At 41.2% G+C, this 23,290-nt stretch overlaps 3 protein-coding genes and 1 pseudogene across 3 annotated transcripts in view; 1 reads left to right on the plus strand and 3 right to left on the minus strand.

Annotated features, from left to right (window-relative positions):
- The window catches only part of LOC146477320 (uncharacterized), a 17,143-nt gene extending 1,638 nt beyond the window's left edge, over window positions 1–15,505 (minus strand). The window contains exons 1-5 of the mRNA XM_085113513.1: window positions 15,306–15,505; window positions 14,590–14,707; window positions 11,829–11,896; window positions 11,411–11,504; window positions 158–3,282 (exon numbers count right to left, since the gene is read on the minus strand). Of these exons, the coding sequence (XP_084969639.1) occupies window positions 197–3,282; window positions 11,411–11,504; window positions 11,829–11,896; window positions 14,590–14,680 (3,339 nt within the window). The 5' untranslated portion in view covers window positions 14,681–14,707; window positions 15,306–15,505 and the 3' untranslated portion in view covers window positions 158–196. The remainder of the gene's footprint in view (window positions 1–157; window positions 3,283–11,410; window positions 11,505–11,828; window positions 11,897–14,589; window positions 14,708–15,305) is intronic.
- The window catches only part of LOC146477319 (von Willebrand factor A domain-containing protein 7-like), a 166,008-nt gene that overhangs the window by 9,953 nt on the left and 132,765 nt on the right, over window positions 1–23,290 (minus strand). The window lies entirely within an intron of this gene.
- On the minus strand, window positions 7,335–11,275 carry LOC146477321 (putative ATP-dependent DNA helicase Q1; annotated as a pseudogene).
- On the plus strand, window positions 19,580–20,711 carry LOC146477322 (uncharacterized). The gene is made up of 2 exons (XM_085113525.1): window positions 19,580–19,598; window positions 20,218–20,711. The coding sequence occupies exons 1-2, from the start codon at window positions 19,580–19,582 to the stop codon at window positions 20,709–20,711; spliced, it is 513 nt and encodes a 170-aa protein (XP_084969651.1).

Genomic DNA, 23,290 nt, shown 5'->3' on the forward strand with positions numbered 1-23,290 from the left:
TTAACTGTTTAACCAATTTTTTTAAAGAATGGAAACCAGACTTTAGTGTTACTTTTAAGTACTTTAGTTGCAAGACCTTGGTGGACAATTAAAAAAAACAGAAACAAAAAATGTGGCCTTTGCAACGAAGAAAAAAATTTCTAAGCTATAAACTTACTTCTTTTGAACATCATTTCTAGGTGGTACAGTTCACACTTCAGCTTAAACTCTCCGTCAGGTGCTCTGATTCTTTTCGTCCAAATTCAAGTGTAACGTCATCACCAATTAGTTGGAAAGGAGCCCAGTACTTCACAGCCGAGAACTCCTCTGACTCTCTCAGAAACTTCATAGCCTGTTGAAGAGCCACACTGGCGCTTTTTCCATCTGCAAGATGTTGGTAGAAACTCTTCATGAACTCCATGGTGGCCTTGTCTGAAATTGCCCAGAGGGACACTAGAACAGAACAGGCGCCAGCAGCCAAGAACGCCCGAGCAATTCCAACGACACCCTCTGACTGAACCTTTCCTTTACCACTGTGACAGCAACTAAGCACAACCAGTTTTGCTCGTAGCTTGACATCTTGGACATCCGCAATTTTTAACATGTAGTCATCTTCTTTAGGACTCTTTTCGTTTGCTTTGGACGTTGAACTTTGATGGCAATGTTTTTCCCACCCAGGATTTGGAGCCAAAGCAATTTCTCCCGTCTCCTTGCTTCCATGAGCTGCGATATGAACCAAAGAGACTGAAGAAATTCGTTGCAACACCTGGTGTTTCGCTGCTTCTACTCCCGTAAGTGGTGGGATGTTAAGAAGTTCTCCTATCATCTCTACTTCCTCTCTGGCACATGGCAGTTGTTTGTACTTTGGATACTTGACATCCCCCAGATATGGATCTCCGACAAGCAGTGCCCCCTTCACACTTTTGCATTCCTCAGGGTGATCTGTGATCAGTCTTAAACTGGTCAACGAGGGTACAGTGCGGATGCGGATAGACGTGCTCAATGCAGAGAACGGAGCCAAACAAAGCGGGCCATCTGGAACGATGATCAGTTGGTCACCTTGACACAAGTCTGCAATGGGGTCAATAATTGCATCATGCAATGGTTGTAAGCCCTTGACGGTGCACTGTAGTGATAGTGCTTGTTTACCATCATCATCATCATCATCACGGTAGTCATCATCAACATCATGACCTTCTTCATCAAAATCTTGATCGTCCAGTACATCCAACGAACGATCCTCGCATCTAACGTCATTAGCAGCACCAATGTTCTTCAAAGCAGAATTCAACAAGTTAGTGACTCCCTCATCATGCCAACTTCCTGAATCCACTTTCCTTTCTCGCAACTCGACCTTGCTTCCCTTGCCAATAACCCAGAAAATGATTTTGTCGGGCTGATGCGCTAAAAACACAGTTTTCGTGGTTAGCTTGTTTGAGATGTAGGAAATTGTTTCTTTGGGCTCAAGTGACGCTGATGGAGATTCTGTTAAGCCATACTGTACTTTTAAGACATCGACCAAAGCCTGTGCTCGGCCTTTCTCAGCAGCACACAGAGCCTCATCAATTCTATCGAGTTTTAACAGACTTTGCCAGAGGCCATTGTAACCTCCCCGATGAAGGTCACGAAAACTCATTTTTAAGGCCTCCTCACAACTAAGACTAGCCCTGACAATATTTACTAGTTTTACAGAAAATTGATAGCACTTGGAAGCTTCCTGAAACTCTCCGAGGCTTGAGTAGTAGTCGCCGAGATTGCTATAGGCCTCTCCTTCTTGGACTTTATTGCCTACTTCTTTTGCTATTGACAGATGCTTTTCGTGGTACGCTTTGGCCTTTTCGAACTTTTTCTGCCGGTAATAAGCGTTGCCGAGATTACCATAGGCCCTTCCTTCTTCCGCATGGTCACCCACTTCTTTTGCCTTTAACCATTCTTTTTCATGGTACTCAATGGCCCTTTCGAAGTTTCCAAGGCTGTACCAAGCGTTGCCTAGGTTACCATAGGCTCTTCCTTCTGCGGCTTCATTGCCTACTTCTTTGGCTATCGACAGGTCCCTTTCGTGGTTCGTTATTGCTTTTTCGTAATCTTTGATCCTTTGGTAGGCGTTGCCTAGATTGCCATAGACCCCTCCTTCTCGGACTTCCCCACGTATTTTTTCAGCTCTTCTAAGATGCCTTTTATGATACTGAATGGCCTTGTCAAAGTTTCCCAGGCTGTAATAAATGTTGCCGAGATTGCCATAGGCCCTTCCTTCTCCGGTTTTATCGCTTACTTCTTCTGCTATTGACAGATAGGTTTGGTTGTACTCTATGGCCTTTTGGAAGTTACCCAGGCTGTAATAACCATTGCCAAGATTACCATAGGCTCTTCCTTCTCCAATTTTATCGCCCAATTCTTTCGCTATTGACAGATGCTTCTCGTGTTGTTCTATGGCCATTTGAAATCGCCCCAGGCTGTAATAAGTGCTGCCCAGGATCCCATAGGTTTCTGCTTCTCTTGATCTATCGCCTGCTTCTTTTGCTATTGACAGATCCTTTTTGTGGTACTCTATGGCCTTTTCGAAGTTTCCCATCCTGCACGAAATGTCGCCGAGATTGCTATAGACCGCTCCTTCTCGGTCCTTGTCATTTAGTTCTTTTGCTATTAACAACTCTTTTTCATGGTACCTAATAGCCTTTTGGAAGTTTGATACGCTGTAATAATCCCTGCCGAGATTCCCATAGGCCCTTCCTTCGCGGGATTTATTGCTCATTTCTTTCGCTATTAACAGCTCTTTTTCGTGGTACTCTATGGCATGTTGGACGTTTTCCAGGCTGTGGTAAGCGTTGCCGAGGTTACCACAGGCCCTTCCTTCTTCGTCTTCGTCTTCTAATTCTTTTGCTATTGACAGATGCTTTTCGTGGTATTCGATGGCCTTTTGGAACTTTCCCAGGCTGAGATAATCGTTTCCAAGATTGCCATAGGCCCTACCTTCTTCGAACGTATCGCCTATTTCTTTTGCTGTTGACAGATGCTTCTCGTGGTACTCTTCGGCCTTTAGGAAGTTTCCCAGGCTGTAATAAGTGTTGCCGAGATTGACATAGGCTCTTCCTTCTTCTTGTCTATCCCCTACTTCTTTTGCCACTGACAGATCATTTTTGTAGTACTCTATGGACTTAAGGAAGTTTTCTTGGTGGGAATAAGAGCTCTTGAGATTGCCTTTGCTGTCACCTTCTCCAGTAGTGTTGGCCACTTCTTTTTCAATCGAGTGACTTCTGCTATGGTTTTGTATAGCGTCAGAATTGTTTAACGGCGTGGGTATTTCTGTAAAAATGCATACACAAGAGAATACCTATTTCAAGATCATGTCTTACTTTCTCAAATATCTCACCTCCCGTCCCAAAGTCTAAACCTTCTGTACTCATTTGGTTACAACTGTTTGCATGTACACATGGGGGAATCGCCATGGGGGAATCGCTCCAGTAAAATTTAGCGAGACCTCTTTTTCACAAGGTATTTCTTGTGTCACGCTAACTATTTCAATAAGGTATGTTATGTGATTCCATATGCACTTACAACAATGACTAAAGTTGAACTTTTCATTCTCTTCAAAAATCTATCAACTGTTCGGTGTTCTAAAAAGTATTGACTGCTTTACTAGAAAAACGTAGTCAGGCGTATGAAGGACAAGATGAGTTAATATATATCCGTAATAATCATCCAAGGATCTCAAACTCATTTCATTTTGAATTAAATGTTAACTCATGTTCACCCAATGGAGCCAAAGGGAGAGGCGGATAAGGGAAATTTCGGCTTTTCATCGATTTCGCTAATTTTTTCTATGAACATCAATCATTATATCCCATAAACAAATATCACATATACTGAGCTCAATGCGATTTTTTTCGTTGTTGGCGAGACGGTTTACAAGGTGACCTCACAACGACCCAATTTACCTTTGGAGACTCTACAATTTGTGTATACATTGCGCGTGCTGCCAAAACGTCATTCCTTGCTCAAACAGCTTGAATATTTTACAAATTAAAGCACTATTTGTAAATAACAATTTAAAGGTTTAACATTGTTTTTCTGTGAAATTTTGACTGAGTTTCAATTTTTTCAAAATTTGAACAAATTTCAGAATGCAATAAACGTGACATACACGTAGTTAAAGCCTATTTTCACAAAAGTGAGACCTGACTTAGGGTCAAGTCTATTTTAACTCAAAAGCACTAACAGCAATCTGCTAATGTATGGAATAAATTTGTGGGCACTTCACGCTGCGTGCCGTACAAAGCTCCGCGATTTCCCTAATATTCACGGATTTCAATCGAAAGTAAACATAAAGCCGTCAGACCGATAGACACATTTCTGAACCAAACTCTTTTAGAAATACAAATAATCACTAGGTAAATATTTTTGGCCATTTAGCCATATTTTAGACAAGATCTATCCTTTTATTGGTATTTTAAATGAAACCTCTTGGGCTATATTTTTCTTTTCCACATGTGCTATAGCAGTGCTTGTTTTGCATGACTGACGGTTGTTCATTTCGAGGTATGTTCAATATTCATTCTATGCTCAGTTAAAGCGTTACCTTTCTTGTATGCTTGAATGAAATCAGTAGTTAAAAATACTCTCCAAGACTAAGAAATAGCCGGGAAAAAATTCCTTTCTCCCTCTTATAGTATGTGAACTGGTTTCTTTACGTTTTGTGACGCAGTGTTTATTTATTAATGTATCAAGACTCCGTTGTTCATTTCACCCTTATTCAATTAAAACCCAGAGGTGTTTCAATTTGAATATTTTGTCAAAACCCTCCTAGCACATTCCGAAAAGGTCGGCATTACTTAAAAATGTCTGTTATTCCATCCAGTTGTCCCCTGCATGAAAAATTACAGACTCCTTGTGGATCCAGCAGAGACGAGGACAGCTTTGCTTTGCCTTCTGAAAGCAACTCAAATATATCGAGGCATTTGGCGAGCTGTCACTTAAAATGCGGCGATGTTACCAAAGCCAAGCCGATCTTAGGTAAAGAGCGGTTAATTTGTGGCTCGTCAGCGACTCGGTTCGCGAGCTTGACTATCTGCCCAAGACATAGACATTTATTTGGAAAATTTTGTTGGTTTTTGTTTAGCTCTAGCAGCAATTAGTTGCATAATATGTGATCTACCAACCACATATTTGATTTAGTTAGAAATCATTGTGAAAGCCTGCCTAAGTTCTGCTTAGTCATAGCCTGCGAGCAGCAGACGTATTTCCGGTCGTCGCTTCTCTCCCGCCGAAAAATAACGTCTGCGAAAACGAGCCGAGGAAAAATTTTTTGTGACGTCAAAGCTTTTGTCTTGTTGTTGGCCAATGAAATTCCCTGATAGAATTTGACACTCGTGTACACGCGCGATGCAGAGTGAGAGACGCGAGAACCGGCGATTTATAGTTTAGAACTGGCATTTGCTATGAGCTCGTGCGAAACACCCGAAAATAATTTCGACGTCTGAGGTTTGTTTTCTATGCAAAGTAAAAGTTTCCAGTGAAGAGAAGATAAAAGTGTTTGGAAAAATTTCTCTGGAAATTCACAAATTAATACTGCGTTCAGCTGAAGTCGATCTGACTGCTTGCGTTGGAAGCTTTGCCGCTCCAAATGTTATAATCGTCTGCTTCGCTACAAGAGGGCTTTGGACGTAGTAGCAGATTTCGAGAAGGAAATCAAACAAGATTTTTAAAAATGATGGCCCGTTCCGTGTAAAACGACTCGCTAACGAGCTTGGACAAACGCCAGAGGCGAAAAAGAGTCTGCTTTGAAGGTGCGAATGTATATAATCGCTAGCAATTAAATGTCACGTTCGATCCGAGCTTTGGTGCGTCTTCTTTTGTAAGCTCTTCTCCGCCTCCCGTTGTCACTTTTGGTGCTGTTAGCCCTATTGCCCCAGTAGCTTTGCTTTCAACTCGTCGTTTTCTCGTTCCAAACGGCTTGCTTCAAAATGCTTCTGTAGGAGTAACATCGGGCTTCACTGACCGAGTGTTGACCTCCACGCCGAAGTGCACACAAAGATTACAATAAACAAACATGATGCAGTTGATGATATATTCGTTTTACCCTTTAAATCCTACGATCAAGATTTGAATTCTCACTTGTTTCCCCTATTCATTTCCTACAGAAGTGGTGGGGAGAAGTTGTTTATATATCCAGCAAATTCATCTTGTGTGATCATGTTTATAATTCTCAAAACCACCATGCTTTTTACAAAGCATTGTTGCTGATCACTCATAGGGCTTGAAGGGTTATAACAGGCTCTATGTGTGGTATAAAATGACAAAATAAGTAATTGTAAGTTGAAACCCTTTCATAGAATGGTATGCCACAAGCAGTCAAGATGCAAATCTAGCTACACTGTATTTTAATGGTCTCTTGTAATCAACTTGTCTCCTTCGCAGCCGTTATTAGGGTGGTCACGCAACGCTCCTCCCCACTAGTTAGTGGGGAGGAGCGTTGCGTGACGACCCTAATAACGGCTGCGAAGGAGACTAGTAATCAACATGAGAACCCCTTAAATGCAATGAATAGGTGGTGAAAAATTGACATTGAATGTGATGTGATGGCTTCCTCAGAAATGTACATATTTGTCAAGAACCACTCACAAAAGTTCTGATTAACATTTGGCAGGGATACACTTCAGGAAACAAGGTGGATTATTTCAAAACAACTAAAATTTAACAGTGGAAATTTAAGGAACAATAATCCAGTTTTCCTTTAACAAAGGAGATCTAAAAAGTTGTGGGAAAAATATCACTGGAAGAGTGTTAATACAAGAATATTGTTTACAAGTTTGTTTCAGATAAATGATGGGAGTAATATATTACATGTAGCAAGTTTCTTAGCAAACATACAAAACCTGTTTAATTAAAGGCATGTTTATAGCACAGTGATTGGATTGTTTCTATGGAAATAACCCATGTCAGAAGTATCAAAAACTGTGTTCAGCCATATATGTAATCCCCCCCCCCCCAACTACCAGCATGCAAACGTTCTTGTTAGAGTCATCTTTTGTGTAGTTCCAGACAATGTCCATACTCCCCCCACAGAAGGGATTGGAAATTCCGGAGGGGTGGAGGTTCTCCAAGGCCCAAATATGTAAGTAAATGTATGAAGCTTGACTGGAATTTCCAGAGAGGTGGGGGAGGGGGGGTTCTAAGGAAAAATCCATCCCATGGGGGAGGTATGGATAATTTTTGGAACTACACATTTTATTGCAGCTGCAAATGAAAAATGCTTTTAAATGTTGTGTGAAACCACATTTCAAACATTAACCCGGGGTCATACAGTACTTTTAAATTCAAAATATTTTCAGAATAACTTCAAGCATGTTGCATTATTTTCACACTTTTAAGGGCTGTAAATGCAATAAGTTGTACGAAAAAACTCCAAAGGAAAGGATCTTTTTTGAGCCCAAGGAAAAGACCTCAAAAGTCTCAATTTTCACAAAATCAAAAATTACGCATGACGATTTTACCTGTGTTTTCTCATTTCCTGTGAAAATTTGACATTTATTTTCTCGGGCTGGTTTATCACCTTCTGCCAGTGGGTAACACAGTGGTTTGCAATCCTCCGAACCACAATTACAAGAGGTAGAACAGTTGTCACAACATAAATGTGCAGGATCTTTGGAATGACATACCACGTCAAAATAACTGAGCAAGTGTTTACGTCTACATTCCTTTGATTTAATACATCCTTTTCCTTGGTACAGCAGGAAAGCAGTGCTTTGAGCACCATCTCTTCTAGCTCTGCCACTCTCTTGCATGTAACATTCAACATTTTTAGCTGGACCAAAATGTATTGTTCAGTAGACTTTCTTACAATTAATGCCCATGCCAAAAGCAACTGTTGGAACTAATTAAGAATTGGTTCATGCTTAGCGTGCGTATATCGAGTTATGGATGCACGCAGATTTGGAAAACAGGTTTTGCTTCCTGATTAATTACAAAATTCTCTTTTAAAAAAAGAAAAGAGAAAGTGATTTCTCATATCGGTTTAATCTAAACGTTTCATTCAACTTTGACAAGCTCTTATAAATATAAATTTTTTTATGGTGCTGTCTCTCAGTAAAACATTTTTCATAACATAGCGCGCGCATGCTTCCCCTATCTGACTTGCACGCGTCATCCGATGGACGCACGGCCGTGCGTATGTTGAGAAATGTACCATGATGACGCCAATAGTAATTAGATTAGGATGTACGCGCGCTATGTTATAAAAACGCGAATAGGTCCGTGATCACTCTGGAAGGATGCAAGGGTGTGGTCCTTGTTTGACTGTGGGGTGCAAAAGTGTAGCATTTCTAGCAATTAACAACACAAGCTTTGGATCTCTTTCTTCTGAGCTATAGATTTTGTCCCCAAGGAGGGTCTTCAGTGTTGAGTACACAACGGCACATTGTTTGATAGTTTGCGTGTAAATGATGGTTCTGGTTGCTGCTGAGCCACAGTCTTTCACCTCATCGGCTATCCAGAAGAAATACTCCGCAAGGCTAGCATTTTCCCCCATGTATTGTACAACATAGGTTATGTTTTCTTTGTTTGGGTTTTCATGAACAATGTGGAAACCACCCGTTAGCAGCACTTCAAATATTGTGTCCCTGGTATCCTTTGTGGCCGTGGCAGTAAATGCAATGAATGGGGTTCTTGGAAGAAGGGACCGGAACTCGTGCAAATGCGAAAACCAAACTCGAAAAGCTGCATGTTTGTTCGTTTTTTGACTTTCCCCTAGAATGGAAAATATACTTGTATAAACATGTAAGCAAAACGAAATATTGGCCAGCTAGAACATTCAGTTTTTCCAGCTAAAGTGAGTGAAACAAGCGCTCTAGTTTTTAATTTATACGATGTAAACATGAGACGCAAACGTGCAATTCACACGCATAATTTTAACAACACCGCCGATGTTAATAAAACTTTGCTTATAAGCTGAAATACATAAATGATTCTTACCCGCAACAAAGAAATGGAATAAAGCTTACCATTGGCAAATGACATGTCCCTCATCAACAGCGACAGCTCTCGCTGAACTTTTGTAAACATCGCTCGACAACATCTTACGACATCTCTTTTCACCGAGCCAAGACTCTGGTGATCCATACACGATTGAATAACTTCCTTTTTCGACTGATCTATTTCTTCTTAGGAACAGATATCACTAGGTGATACTGCACTTGTTCCAAGGGATGTTAAGTGGCTGACTTGGTCTTTCATCAGGTTAACCAGCGGCGATACAACGATGACAATGTTCGTTTCACGAGATTTTTCCACATGAGAATACACAACAGGCAAAGCCTGAAATACCACAGACTTTCCGAAACCAGTTGGAAGATTCACGAAAACATCGCATACTTTCCTCAACGCATCTTCCGCCATATTTTCCCACGCGTTAGCGAGAGATCCACGAAAAAACTCGCGAGTTACTTCTTGGAATATGCAAGGTGAATTGTGATTGGTCGCTAACATTTGACGTCACGGAAATTTTTTCTCCGCTCGTTTTCGCAGACGTTATTTTTCGGCGGGAGAGATGCGACAACCGGAAATACGTCTGCTGTTCGCAGGGTAGCTTAGTCACAAGTGCTATATTTTGGCATTTTCTAAAGAACACTTCAAAATGAACTAACGGAGCTTGACAGACAAATTAAAAGAACTGGTAACTCATAGCGATATAGCCGAAGATTTAGCTAAGAGCTTGTCAATGAGGAGGGAGGATGATCCTACTGCTAGGAATATCTTTGCAAGCGAGGTAACCTTACATTTTGTTTACAAGAACAAATAGATGATGTTTTTATTTTAATCATCAGGTTGAGTTTTATGGGCTGGCAATTATTTATGTTTGTACCAAAACCGATTTCTTGTAAATCAACCAGAAGTTATATGGATTGAAAGAACTTCAGTCCAAATTCCAAATAAAAGAAGTTGAACACAGTTTTTTTAAGCGGCCGTTACCAACTTGAAGGAAGTCATTTGTTTCCACGGTGTTTTGCATCAAGCGTTTTAAAACCCAAAACCCGCTGAAATATGCGGCTATACCACAGAACCCCTTTTTGCAGAAGGGATGAATTTAAGACTGAGTCCATGAGAGGATTAGGTAGGTGTGATACACGCCATCTCTTGGAGTTAGATGGCGGCCAGATTATGGTACCCACCCAAGAACTCTAATACACTGAGTAGGCCACCTCTGCCACTTTTCCCTTGGGAGTTAGAGTACTTCCGTGGTTTTAGCCTCAAATCCCAAAAATTCCCCTTAAATAAGTATCAGAAATAAACTTGATTCCTGTTTTAAAAATATAATGAATTTTATTGTTGTTTCATGTGAATGAAGACTAGACTTGTGTTAGCTCATGGTACGACTTTTAAGTCATTTAGAGTGACAGGTGCCAATCAAGGCCTGTCAAAACTAACCCATGTCACGAAAGATTTGAGAAAGTGGCAAATTAGCTCAAATTCTGATCCAAATATCGCCAAAGTCCAACATTCCTTCTTCAAAAATGGTGACATGGAGTCATCGAAACGTCAGTCAACTTCGTTATCGCTTGTTTTTATTTTAAATTATTATCTAAAAAATAATGGAATCAGCTTAAAGGTAACAGATTGGTGATTCTATTTCAACACCTTCAAAGAATAAGAAACGTTTATGAACAAGTAATAACTACAAAGCCAGCAATCTTTCCTCTTTATCGCTTCGGTTTTTTGATTGTCGGGTGGCTCCAGTGATTCCGTCCCGATAGCTCTGGTGGTTTCATTCGGGTGCTTTGGGTTTTAGAACATGCCGTCGCCGTCGCCATGTTAATGAGGCCTAATAAGGCCAAAAGAGCTGTCCAACTCTGCCAATGCCCGGGTGATACGGCTGTGCGCCTGCGAGAGATGCTGGCCATATTTCGGAGCTGCGAATTCTGCCCGCGGTGACTTTGAACCAGGGTAACGTTTTTAAATATTTGAGCAATGGCCATGATCCCTGGTGAATTTTTGAGAAATTGATCTGGCAATTTGATGAGGCCGGCTAGTGTTCATTGCCTTTGATGCTACCATGACAACCAAATTTTGACAGGCTGTCTTATCATTAGTGTTCTTTTAGTGCTTCTGATTTTGCTGCTTTTCTCAAAGTTTGGAGAAATTTAATAATCCAGGATGTTGGATGCAAAATGGCCGCCATTTGGCAATCGTGATGTAATTACTATGTAATACGACGTCATTACTTCTTTGGTGGAACTCAAAGAAAAAATCGTTGGACGTACTATTTATAGTCCAAGTGTCATTGTCACAGCTCTAATAGTTGCCGAATTATGGAGGGGGAGTAAGAATCCACCCTCCCCCCCAAGGCCCCATAAGACGAAAAAAAAGAAAAAAAAAACACGTGGTCTAGAGAGGATTAAGGTGTCTTCATCGACAGCAACTGATAAACCGTTAACTTTACCTTTATGTTCCTCACAGTCTGTATCTGGTAGCTTGTTGCGTTCATTGACAGAGCTGCTTCTTAATTTCAACAGTTCCTGGTTATTCTTGTCAAGCTTCCAATGGTCAAGATTTCTAACACGTGGGTTGCTAAAGTTTTCGAAAAGCTTACAAATGTGTCAAACTGGAAGAAAGGTCAAATGCATCGGACATCGGTCTTAACTCCTTGTATATTGTTTATTTCTTTTTCTTTGTCACGTTTTCTTCGAATAATTTTGAAATTTAAGGCGAACAACAAAATTGATAGTATAATAAATGACTTCCTCTTTTCTAACCATATTTGCGAAACGAGATACGCGCATAAAAGCAGAAATGAAAAGTGATCATAAAATTTGAACACGACAAATATTTTTCATGGAAGCATCTGTAATAAAGGATACTGCTAATCCCTTTTCACACCACTTGATGGCTTCCTCAAACTGTTTCAGCTTAACGCACGCACTTGCTCCTGTTGGAAAATGAAATAATGTAAATTTAGGCATCAGTTTTGGCTTCTTTGATATAGAGGTAGTTCAAATATGTAACGCCTGCGTTAGGATTTTCATTTTCTAAAGGAATTGAACATAGGGAATTCAACATTAATCAGACAAACAGACAAACTCAACCTAATCGAACTTACCTTTTAGTGCAAAACTATGAATTAAAAACTCATTTTACCGTAAAGTTGCCATAGAATCACCACTCATTCCTTTCAATTTTAGTGGTCTTTTATCATCGTTTCTTTCAGAGGTCATTTAAGGACTGTTTAAGCGGTGTTAAAAACATGATAATATTGTGAATACGTTTCTTCCTCTCAAATCAAAAAGTGCATTGATATCACAAAAAGGAAGATTTCTAGTGAATTCTTAAAAATGTAGCAGGCCTATAAGGAGGACTGTAGCGCAGATGTTTCTTTATCAAACTACACAAATATTTCATAGAGAACCCGTTTGTTGACATGGAATTGCTCATAGAGAACCTGGAGGAAAATATTGAGTGATTTCTCCGAGGAAAAAGAAACTATAATAACTTCGTGGTTTCTCCAACATTGAGAGGAAGGACTTGAATGTTGCAACCCAATTCCATCCTAACGATCGACAGCCAAAGATAATTAATGCTAGATCCGGTGTAATAGAGGGGTATTGACATGTTATGATTATTTCAACGTCTTCATCGATGAAAAGGTTCTTTTTGGCTCTTCAAAGTGACAATAAAAATAGTTGACATTGATACTTCAATACGTTTTTCACAGGTAAAGTTTTAAAATGTTTTTAAGGTGCAATATATTTCCATCCCGACCATTCAAAGCCAAAAACAATTATAATTAGTTTCATTGTACTAAATATAACTCATTTTAACAAAAACTCATGACTTCCGTTGTTAATGTGTTCCTGTTAGATGTTCCAAATGTTATGAAAAGTAGTTATTACCCCATCGTGCTGTCTTCAGTTGGTGGACCGTCAGGCTAAATTTTAAAAATATCGTTTTGGAGGGGAGGTCGCTTCTTTCGGGATTTTCTAATCGGCGGCGCCACAGGTTTGTCACACTTTGGAAACTTTATTCCATTTAGTTTGCAAGCCATTTGTTATGAAATCGGGCCACAGCATTGGTCGTTTTGTAATCAGTATGGATTTTGAGACCACAACGCATTTGTTGTTTCCAGACGATCGCTGGGTTGGTTTATTGTGTTTCCTGATTTTTCCCTGATTTTTAAATTAATTAATTATTTATTTATTTATTTATCTGTTTTACTTTTGATTTTACCCAACCGACCACGTACGGCAAACTTAGCGGGAAAAAAGGGCATGGCCTTGTTCAACTTTGTGTGAAAAGTCTTGAGGCTAACTGAACGTTGCTAAAACACTAAATCATTCGTTTGTAACATACGTATAGCACCTTTTAAATGAGATAGACCTTTACCTTACCTGTTTAAGAAACTAGGAGACGTATTTTTTCAAAATATCTATCATTTAGTGGAATAGAAAATTTGAAGTTACTATTACCAATGAGACGAGATATAAACGTTGTTAATAAACCTTACCTCTAACAATCGCTTTCATAAGAGAAGGCTGTAAGGAAGAGGCAACTTTTGCATCACTCAGTGAGTTATCGAAGTTCCCAGTGAGAGAATAAAATAATAAGTATAATGCTAAATGGTAGCTTATTCCTAGGGGTCTAATTGATAAACGCTTTTATATTTTGATAAATAGTTAAAGTTAACAAAAAATTATTAAAACATAAAGGACCTTACCCAAACAAAAATATGCCTCCGCTCTGTTGCTGTACAGTTCGGCTTTCAGTTTTTCATCCTTGCAGTTCGTTTTAATTCCTTCCGTGTAAGAGTAAATAGCGTTGTTGAAATCGTCCTGGCTGTATTTGTCGTTACCTTCATTATTTTTATCCTCTGCTATGGCTAAAATGCGGGAAGATAAAAAATAGTTTGTTAATAATACAGTGTGAGATGCGGTTATACATATGCCCTTGACTTTATAGCGGCTCCAGAAGAGTTAGAAGAGGGGAAAGAGGATTTATAACCGGGCAGCAAACCACAGTGGTATAATCGCATCCGACTGGTAAGGATGGGGTATGAAATGGAAGCTTAAATAATTGCAGAAATTAAAAAAAAAAAAAACAACAACAAAAGTGGTAGAACAATTAAATATGCTAACGAAACCACTAAAGACATTCCTTTACATACCCTTCTTGAGAATTTTCTGTTGTTATATAATGATTAATGAAAAGTCAGGAACAAAAATATAGTAAAATGGTCATGACAATAAATTGAAGGAGGTCGGATTATGAACAAACTATAATACAAATCCTTATTTTCACAATAAGATACTAGCACTAAGACCATGTCCCTAAGGGGATAGCCTGCAGCGCAATAGCGTTTCGTGGTGAACGGTCGATTAATTGTCAACATTCACTTTCAATTCCTAGAGGGCTGGGATGAGTGACTGCCACTCCCTTGGGACCTTTATTGATGCCCTTTAAGAAGTCGCACCAACCGCTCCTCTTTAAGGTGATCCAAGATGGCGGCACTAGCACATGGCGAGTATAGCAGGTTACGCAAAAAGAGGATGTGGATGAAGCCGGTTTTATTTATATTTATTTTACATTGAACTTTTTTAAAGAAGCTGAATAGCACTTTTTTCTCCTTACCTTTTGAAGTGTCATCATCAAAATCCGGGGATTTCCCGCCAGCTGGTGTGACGTCACTCTCACCTGCAGCTTTGATTTGGCTCTGCGCCATAAATGCTGGGAATTCAGCGTAACAAGCCTATGAATAAAATGTTGTGTGACGTTACGTTATGCATAACAAATAAACAGAATCTTTCGTTTAAGAAATATTCCTTTGTATGTTATATGTCGCGAACGCGAGGAAAGGAATTATTTCTTTTTCGTTCAATTTAACACAACGTTTTTACGGCTGACACCGTAGGTGATGACTGCGTTTGGAGAAAACAGAAGAACGAAGCGACATGTTTCTCGGACGCGCATCGAACTCCACGAGGCCGACCAATAATATTTAGAGCAAGGGATTGAGTGCTTTGCATTTTGCATTTTCTATCTCTGCTGCATAAAAGAAAAAGAATGTAGAGCAACATCTTGAGGGCAGTCCTGCCACTTCGCATCAAACTTTGCCTATTGTTATGGTTGACTTTTAAGAAGACAAAAAAGCTTTTGTTTTTCATTTTAAGGGACTCTCAATTGTGTGCCGTTCGCCCTTAAATCTAAGATAATGGGCCACCTGTCGATGATAACATTTAAGCAGCTAATGGGGGTCTATTGGCGGAAAATGTAAAGTGAGAAAGTCACTGAATAGTATTCCGACAGTGGGATAGTGACCCTACATTTTGTAGCTATAAAGAAATTACCTTCAAAGGCTTGCTACCAAAACCACTTTTTTGCGTTTCTCCGAGGAATCAAGAGAACAGCTCAACAGTCCCGCAACAGGGAAAGTGGAGAATCGTTGTCACCTAAGACAAAATATCGTCCTTGTAAATTTGAAAAGAGAAATAATTATGTGGAAAAACTGGATGAAAGTTTTTGGACAGCCTGTTTAAGGCTACTTATAGTTTTGATGGGGTACATTGAAAACTGAAATCTGGGTGCTTTTTCCTTTCCTGTATTTTGCTTTCGGCAATTCACGCACCAAGATTGCCCAATCATCAGTATTGATGATATGCCACTCATTTAACTTTACCGCTATCAAATTCGGTTCGTTTTTCCCATTTTGAGAAAATCAAAACAAATTACCTGTTTCTATGATACCACCAAAACAGAAATAAACTGTGAATTTATGACTAAAATATGGCTCATTACATGCGAGAAAGATTTTTTTCGCAAATGTTCGATTGCTTAGTTTACGAAATGTTGCTAATTAAAGAGTTAACCGACCATCTCTCAGTCTCCAATCGCACCCAATTCAAGTAAAACTATTTGCGTGACATTACATATTCCGACATTATGTTAATTTTGGTGAACTATTTCTGACGTTAACTTTATTTATTTCTATTACTTCGAACTAAATAATGGAGTCATGACGACTCCGAAACGTTGTTCGGTTTTATCGTTAATTTTCACTTACCTAAATAAATGTTTCCTTGACAAGTTTTATTGATTTGGTTAAAGCACGACAATTTTTCATCGAAAAGATTTTAATTGGATAGCGCCAACTTATAAAAATGCCTCTTTGACATATTATTTCTTTAAAGCTGTATTAAATGTTATTATATTGTGGAATATCGCAGATTATGATAACAAATGAAACGTTACTCTGGTCATATATAGAATTTAAATGTTTAAAATCTCTAAATTTCGGCTAAAGTTTCAGCTTTCACGGCAAAGTGATACAAATTTTTACACATAGCACAACGGATATAAAAAAAAATTACATATTTTGATTTTCCATCCGGTTTTTGAAGATTTGGTTTTTTTCGAACTGTACCAACAAAGCATGTTTCGTTCGAAAATACAATTAACAAGATGCCGAAAACGAAATGTTACATCCAAAATATAACTTCCGCTATGTCGAAAGCAAAATGCAACAGGCCAAATATATGTATTTTTTTTTTATCCCAACTGAACTTTGAAGTTTTCCGATGCTGGAAATTAAACTAACCGAAATGGCCGTTGTTTCTTGAATTTTTTTTCACTTGACAAGGCGGCCTTGCCGTTGTGAAAAATCAAGACGTTCTCCCGTAAAAACGAGCGAATTAAATTTGTCAAATCAAAACGTTTCAAGGAAAAATTGCTCAGGTGAAACAAGGATATTTACTCAACAGTAATAAATGAAATAATAAATAAATAAATAACTTCAATAAATTTTAAATCCACAGTTGAAATGCCGAAAACCGAGGGCTCAATGAGCTTCCGAATACTAAATGCCGATATGGAAGAATTCTACAGCGAAAAGATACGTGCACATTGTAGTAAGCGTAATACTGAAGGAAAAACGCGAAAGATAAAATATAGTTTGCGTAATACCAAAAACTAAATGTTACATTGAAGATGTAACTTACGTAATGCCTCAAACAAACTGCAACATAAATTCAACTTCAAATACTCTGTAAGGATGCTGCTCAGTTAGTACTAAAGAAGAACCGCATAAAAATAGGGAAAGGCTCACCTTTTGGAGATTATGACACTTTGGTGAGATGAACAAACAACCGTGTAAGAAACCGGGCTCGGACTTCCCTAGTTCGCTCAATGAGTACACTCAATCAGCTTACTCGTTTCTGACTGGACGAGTACAACAAACTAATCGCGAATTCTACTTCGTAGGAGTACCAATTGTACCGATTACTTTACCATATAAATCCGAAGATGTCCGAAGTTTCGCCGACGTAATCCTAACGGCTGCTAAGTTGACTCGAAGACTTCCGAAGCTTTCCGAAGTTGACCTAACGCAAACCGAAGGCTCCAAAAGAGTCTGGAGAGCATCACGTACTGCAGGTCTGGAATGCTAATATTACAACAATTGTAATACAGCAAACCCCCGCATAAAAGAACCTGTGATTTCTGTTTGAGGCTGATGCATTTCTTAGATATAGGATGCGTAGAGGTTCTAAAATTGTCTGCAAAGTGGTGTAATGCCGCCCCGGTAGAACTTTCCTACGCCGTATGATTGATGTCCTTTGGAAAGTCCATCACCCCACCCATCACCTCCGTTTGAACCGCGCCTTCCACAATGACCTCTTGTGGTGGAGAATTTCCCTTCCGTCTTGGAATGGCTGCAGCGCAGCTTTTTCTACGATGACGAATGCATTTCCTCTTCACATCTGGAACTATACACCGATGCATGCCTGTCTGGCTTCGACGCCTACTTCTCAGGAGACTGGCTTTACGGATCATTCCAAGAACATGACATTTCTCTTTCTTGCTCAATCACATTCAAAGAGCCGCGCCATTGCCGTCGCGGTCTACACCTGGTCCGACGTCCTCGCGTATCACAATATTCTTTCTCATTGCGATAACTTATCAGTGGTGAATATTCTGTCCTGTGATACAAGCAAGTGCCGACATATTATTACCCTCCTTCGGTTTTTGTTTTTCATATGCGCTTATTACAATATCATGCTACGTGCAATAACCATTCACGGTGTTAATAATCACTGGGTCGACGCTCTTTCTCGTTTGCAGATGGACAAGTTCCTAGCCTTCTGCCCCATGGGTTCTCGTCAACCAAAGCCCGTAATGGCACTCCCCTTAGTCAGCTTTAAGTAAAGGCACAGTGCTATTTCACTGACAGACTTGCCGATTCGTCTCATCGCACATACACCAGCGTCTAACGCCAGTTTCTGCAATTTTGTCGGGACTTTTCATTGGAACTCTTGCCTGCTTCTGAAGACACGCTATTATTGTTTGCTGCTCACCTCGCCCAACGGATCAAGCCTCAATCGATTCAAGTATACCTCGCCGCGGTACGCTCTCTTTATGTCGCTCACGGTCTGCCCGCACTGAAGTTAAAACAAACACTGCGTAGCATCAAACGCCAGCATTTCTCCCCACCAAAACAATAGATGACTCTTACCTTCGACATTTTAAGCGATATCAAGTCATTTCTTAACTCTTCGTGTACCGATGACACGGTACAATGGGTCGCCATCACCACCGGTCACTTGTTAATGCTTCGGGCGAGCAAATTTACTGTTCCCTCGTACGATCTATTCGACGCCTCCAGACACCTCACTGTCGCTGATTCTAATTTACACTCGACCTCGGATGGCACGGAATATCTCACGCTCTGCGTGAAACAATCTAAACAGACTAACGTCGTCAAGGTGTAACCCTGTAGACGGCACACTCGGGCCATCCCGTCTGTGCAGTGTGCGCTATAAAAATGAACCTGGCTATTCAACGTCACTTTGGTCCTGTTCGGACCCATCTACCACATTTGTTTTTCAGCTATCCGACAGTTCGCCCGTGAACAAAGTTGGCCTCGTCTCCTTTGTATCACAACTGTTACGAATAATCGACATCGACCCAACTTAATATAGCTTTCGTATTGGAGGAGCCACGTCCGCTTCTCTTGCAGGATTATCTGATTACGAGATCAAACCTTATTGGCCCATGGATCAGCGATTGCTACCGCCGCTACATACGCTCCCCACTGAACTTGACTGAATTTTACAGCCACTTCAAGGCGCTGTTGAACAGGCTGCTCCGCTGGTGCAACTTCAGGAGCAACTGCGAGCGGGGATATTGCGGCCCAAAGTTCTGCCCGAGAAAACGTTAATGAGACGAGTACGTCCAACAGCTCGACAGTCAACCTTGAGGTATATATTCGCCTACAATGTTTTAGTTTTGTATTCTAGCTGGGGTTTGTTGCTTATTTCTGTTTGCCAAACATTACATTTTCTCGTTATGTTTTTCCCTTTACTAGGGAGCCGGTTTTAAATTTCGCCCTTGGAGCACATGGTCGGCGCATATTCTTCTGGGTTCGCCACAATACAGTTCTTTTAAATGTCTGGGCGATAGTCTGTTGTTCTATATTATGTTTTTGCTGTTGCACTCAGTTGTTTTCTTCTTTTTGTTTTTTCTTATGAATTAGGGTTGCGATATATTTGGGAGCTGTTTGTGTTTAAGGACCGTAGAAATTATTTATGCGGTTTGCACCTTTCCTTACTTGTCCCTTGAGGGGCGCGGAATGTGCGGCCTCGGCCAAGGTCCGTGTTAGTCTCACAGTGGTGTTCCGTTTTGCTTGTCCGGCCACATGGTGGCGTGGACTGTTTGAGCAGTGCGTCGTGGACTAATCTGCTCCGTGCCACGAGGTGGCGTGAAAAAAAAAAAAAAAAAAAATCGGTCGAGGACCGATCGAGCAGTGTGTCGAGGACTTCTGCTCTGCGCCACGAGGTGGCGTGAAAAAAAAAAAAAGAAAAGGAAAAATCGATCGAGGACCGATCGAGCAGCGTGTCGGGGACTTCTGCTCTGTGCCACGAGGTGGCATAGAAAAAAAGGGAAAATGGGAAATCGGTCGAGGACCGATCGAGCTGTGGGTCGAGGACTTCTGCTCTGTGCCAAGGGGCAGCATGGAAAAAAAAAAAGCAAAAAAAAAAAAAAGGAAAACACGAAATACGCGGTCGAGGACCGATAGGGAGGTGTGTCGAGAAATTTTGCCCTGTGCCACGAGGTGGCGTGAAAAGAAAAAAAAAAATTGGTCGGGCACCACTTGTGCAATGAGTTTTCTTTTTGCTCTGTGCCGTAGGTGGCGTAAGAATGGAAGGCGACAAGCAAACCGTCTTTAAGGACATTGAGGGGTTACTTGGTGTTTTCTTTCTTTTGTAGGTCCCGCCCGCAACGGTCGGGGTACTAAAAAGGAGTTTGATGAGTGGAAGGAAAAAATGGATGCATCGGCAGTCGAGTCTGCTTTGTCGTGTCTCCAGATGGTGATCGCGCGTCCAGCGGCTCTTTTTGATCCATATGCTGCGATCGCCGCTCTGGATGAGGTGGTCAATGTTACGAAGGAAAAGAAGGATGAAAGAGCGTCGCGTTATGAAATAGTGCTAAGGCAGTACCGTTCGTTGTTGAGCAGTCCGTGCCTTCAGCAGGTGTTAATAAAGCTGGTGGCGTCGAAAGAGGAGGCCGAGGTGGCCAAGGTTATTGCTAAGGCAACCAAAGGACCCGTTTCGGTGAATCAAGCTTCGTTCACTGGACGGACGCGCAAGGCTCTATACCAGAGGCGTGGCACCTATCTCGGTTTTAGATCACTTTCGGAGAGGAAGTGCTGGGTGTGTGGAAAGGCGGGACACATCTCGCGCATATGCCCGGACAAGCGTTAAAGATTGTGAAATCTGTTAAAGTGATGTGTGTTGCAATGGAATTCGGGATTGTCCTTGTATTTGCAATTGAAATAATAAAATGTAAAGGCACTGAGTAATATAAGTCGTTTTTGGTCTGTGGTCTCGAGGTTGGGAAAATGACCCCAGAAGCGTTTTGCCCATAGGCATGCCCTTGAGCCCGATTACTCGGGCTACTGTGGTCATTTTCTCCGAACTCGGGTTTGCAGTCTCTGTTTGAGTACATCATTCTGATCCTTTTTCCTTTTTGGTGCTTTTGTTCTAGCCCGAACCAAAACGTCTCAAGGGAGATACAGTGACCTTTATGCCTTTGGAAGCGGAGGGAAAAAGCAGGCATAAGGAAATACGATGGGTATCCATGAAGGGTAAACCGAGTTCGCAGAAAATGACATCAGAAGACGCTTGTTTAACCCATGTTCAAGGCATTGTGGCGGGGGAAACTCCTAACCTGCGGGATCTGTCGTTTCGCGATCCGGACTCCTTTCAACCTGGTCAACTTCGAACCCGAATTGGACTCTGGAAAAACATTTTGGACGGGTACAAACCTGCAAAGGACGTTCTAGAATGGTTGGAGCATGGGGTGGATATCAAAAAATTCATGAAGCCCTTTAAGGGATCATTTATGGGTGTTAAGTATGAGAGCGCGGAACCCCCGACTAGGGCTTTTAAGAACCACTACTCTTGCAAACAGTTTTCGCAATTTGTTACCGAAACAATTTTGAAACGTATCAAGACGGGAACGATCCGTGTTTGGGGTAACGTGGGTGTAGGGGCGCCGCCCCGCCTCGTCGTTCCCATGACGATCGAACCGCAAAAGCCGAGGTTATGCATTGATGCCAGGTTTTTAAACTTGTGGATGGTCGACACCCCCTTTTCGTTGGACACACTTGTTGGCGTCCCTCGTTTCGTATATCCTAACTCCTAAATGAGCAAAATTGATGACAAGTCCGGCTATGACCATATTTTGCTTTCCTTTGATTCTCAGCAGTATTTTGGTATTGAGTGGCAGAGGTGGTGGTTGGTTGGAGTTACGCTTCCCTTCGGGCGGAAGAATTCTCCATTTGTATACCAAACTGTTGGACTGGGCCCCACAAATTTTTTTCAGGAGTTTAGGGGTCGCGTGTTCCCTGTACATTGACGATCGTTTGAATGGGGAGCTGTTTGCTTTGAAGGGATTTTGGTCACGCCCACTGTTACAGAGGACGCCGGAATACAGTTATCAAACTGCGGAGGCGGCCTTGTACATAGTCTGTTTAGTGCTGGTAAATCTGGGTTATTTTTTGGGCCTCCCCAAATGCGTTCTGGTCCGTGTAACCAGCATCGGTTACTTGGGCATGATAGTGGATTCGATAGCGCAGGCTTTTCGCATTCCTGAAGATAAGAAGATAAAGTTCTCTCAGCTACGCGAGCAAATACTTTCTTGTGGATCTACTATCTCCTTGGAGTCTTTACAGAGGTTGATGGGGAAATGCAATTCCTTCTCCCTGGCTTTTCTAGCGTCCAGCACAAACGAGCAACTAGAAATGGTGATATCAACAATCACATTGCTGAGCACCATTTACAAACGAACCACAGAATCGACTGGGACTCTGCCAAGTGCATTACCTACTGTAAAAATTACTATCAACGACTCACTCTGGAAAGCTGGTTTACTAACTTAGAACAAACGCCACTCAACCGTTGCCTACAACTACCTGCACCATACAAACGACTTATTGACAACAACAACGAAACAAACAAACAATAGACATTTTACTAACAATAGACCCACGGACTTTTTGACTAACAAAAGACGGATCGAAACGCACCAATCACTTTTTACAGTCTTCACAGCCAATAACGTCACGGCTTACTGACAAACGACCAATAACATCTGGACTTCGTTGACCAATCAGGTTAACAACCAGAGACGTATATACCACCTACTGACGTTCCACAATTCACTTGACTCTGAAGATGAATTCCGCTCAGGTTGTCGATACGTCAGTCAAAGTCAGCACAAACAGTCCTTCTCAGGACTACACTCACCCGGATGATCATAATTTACGTACTTATGACATGACTCCTGGGTTCAAACCATTTACAATTCTAAATTCTACATTAGGGAAATGGCGGCGTCAATCGCAAAGGCTTCCAGAGGTGGTGAGGTGAATTTATCTCCGAATCTGAGAAAGGAAATAGTGTTTTGGAGGTTCCTTGATAGTTGGGACAAGGCGATTCGGTGGAGAAGTGAACGTCATGTTGCCATCTCTTTTACCTCAGACGCTTCGTCTTTCCGTTGGGGAGCGGTAACTCACTTGCCTACCGGGACCATTTCTGTCGGTGACTACTGGGAAGAAACCGTTCGAAGCGAGCATATTAATGTGAGGGAGATGTGGGCCGTCCTCAGGGGATTGCAGTCACTCCCGGAAAGCGTCTCTGGTTGCAGGATTGATGCACAGGTGGACAGCATGGTTGTTTTCCACGCTTGGTCGGGCCGTGGGCCACGCTCTAGAAAGTTAGTTCAGATTTCGCGATTGATTTTCCAGTTCTTGGTGGATAGAAACCTTTCCCTGGAAATG

The sequence above is a fragment of the Pavona decussata genome, unplaced genomic scaffold (genome assembly GCF_977016875.1).
Source record: "Pavona decussata unplaced genomic scaffold, jaPavDecu1.1 SCAFFOLD_71, whole genome shotgun sequence".
In the NCBI taxonomy this organism is placed as follows: Eukaryota; Metazoa; Cnidaria; class Anthozoa; order Scleractinia; family Agariciidae; genus Pavona; species Pavona decussata.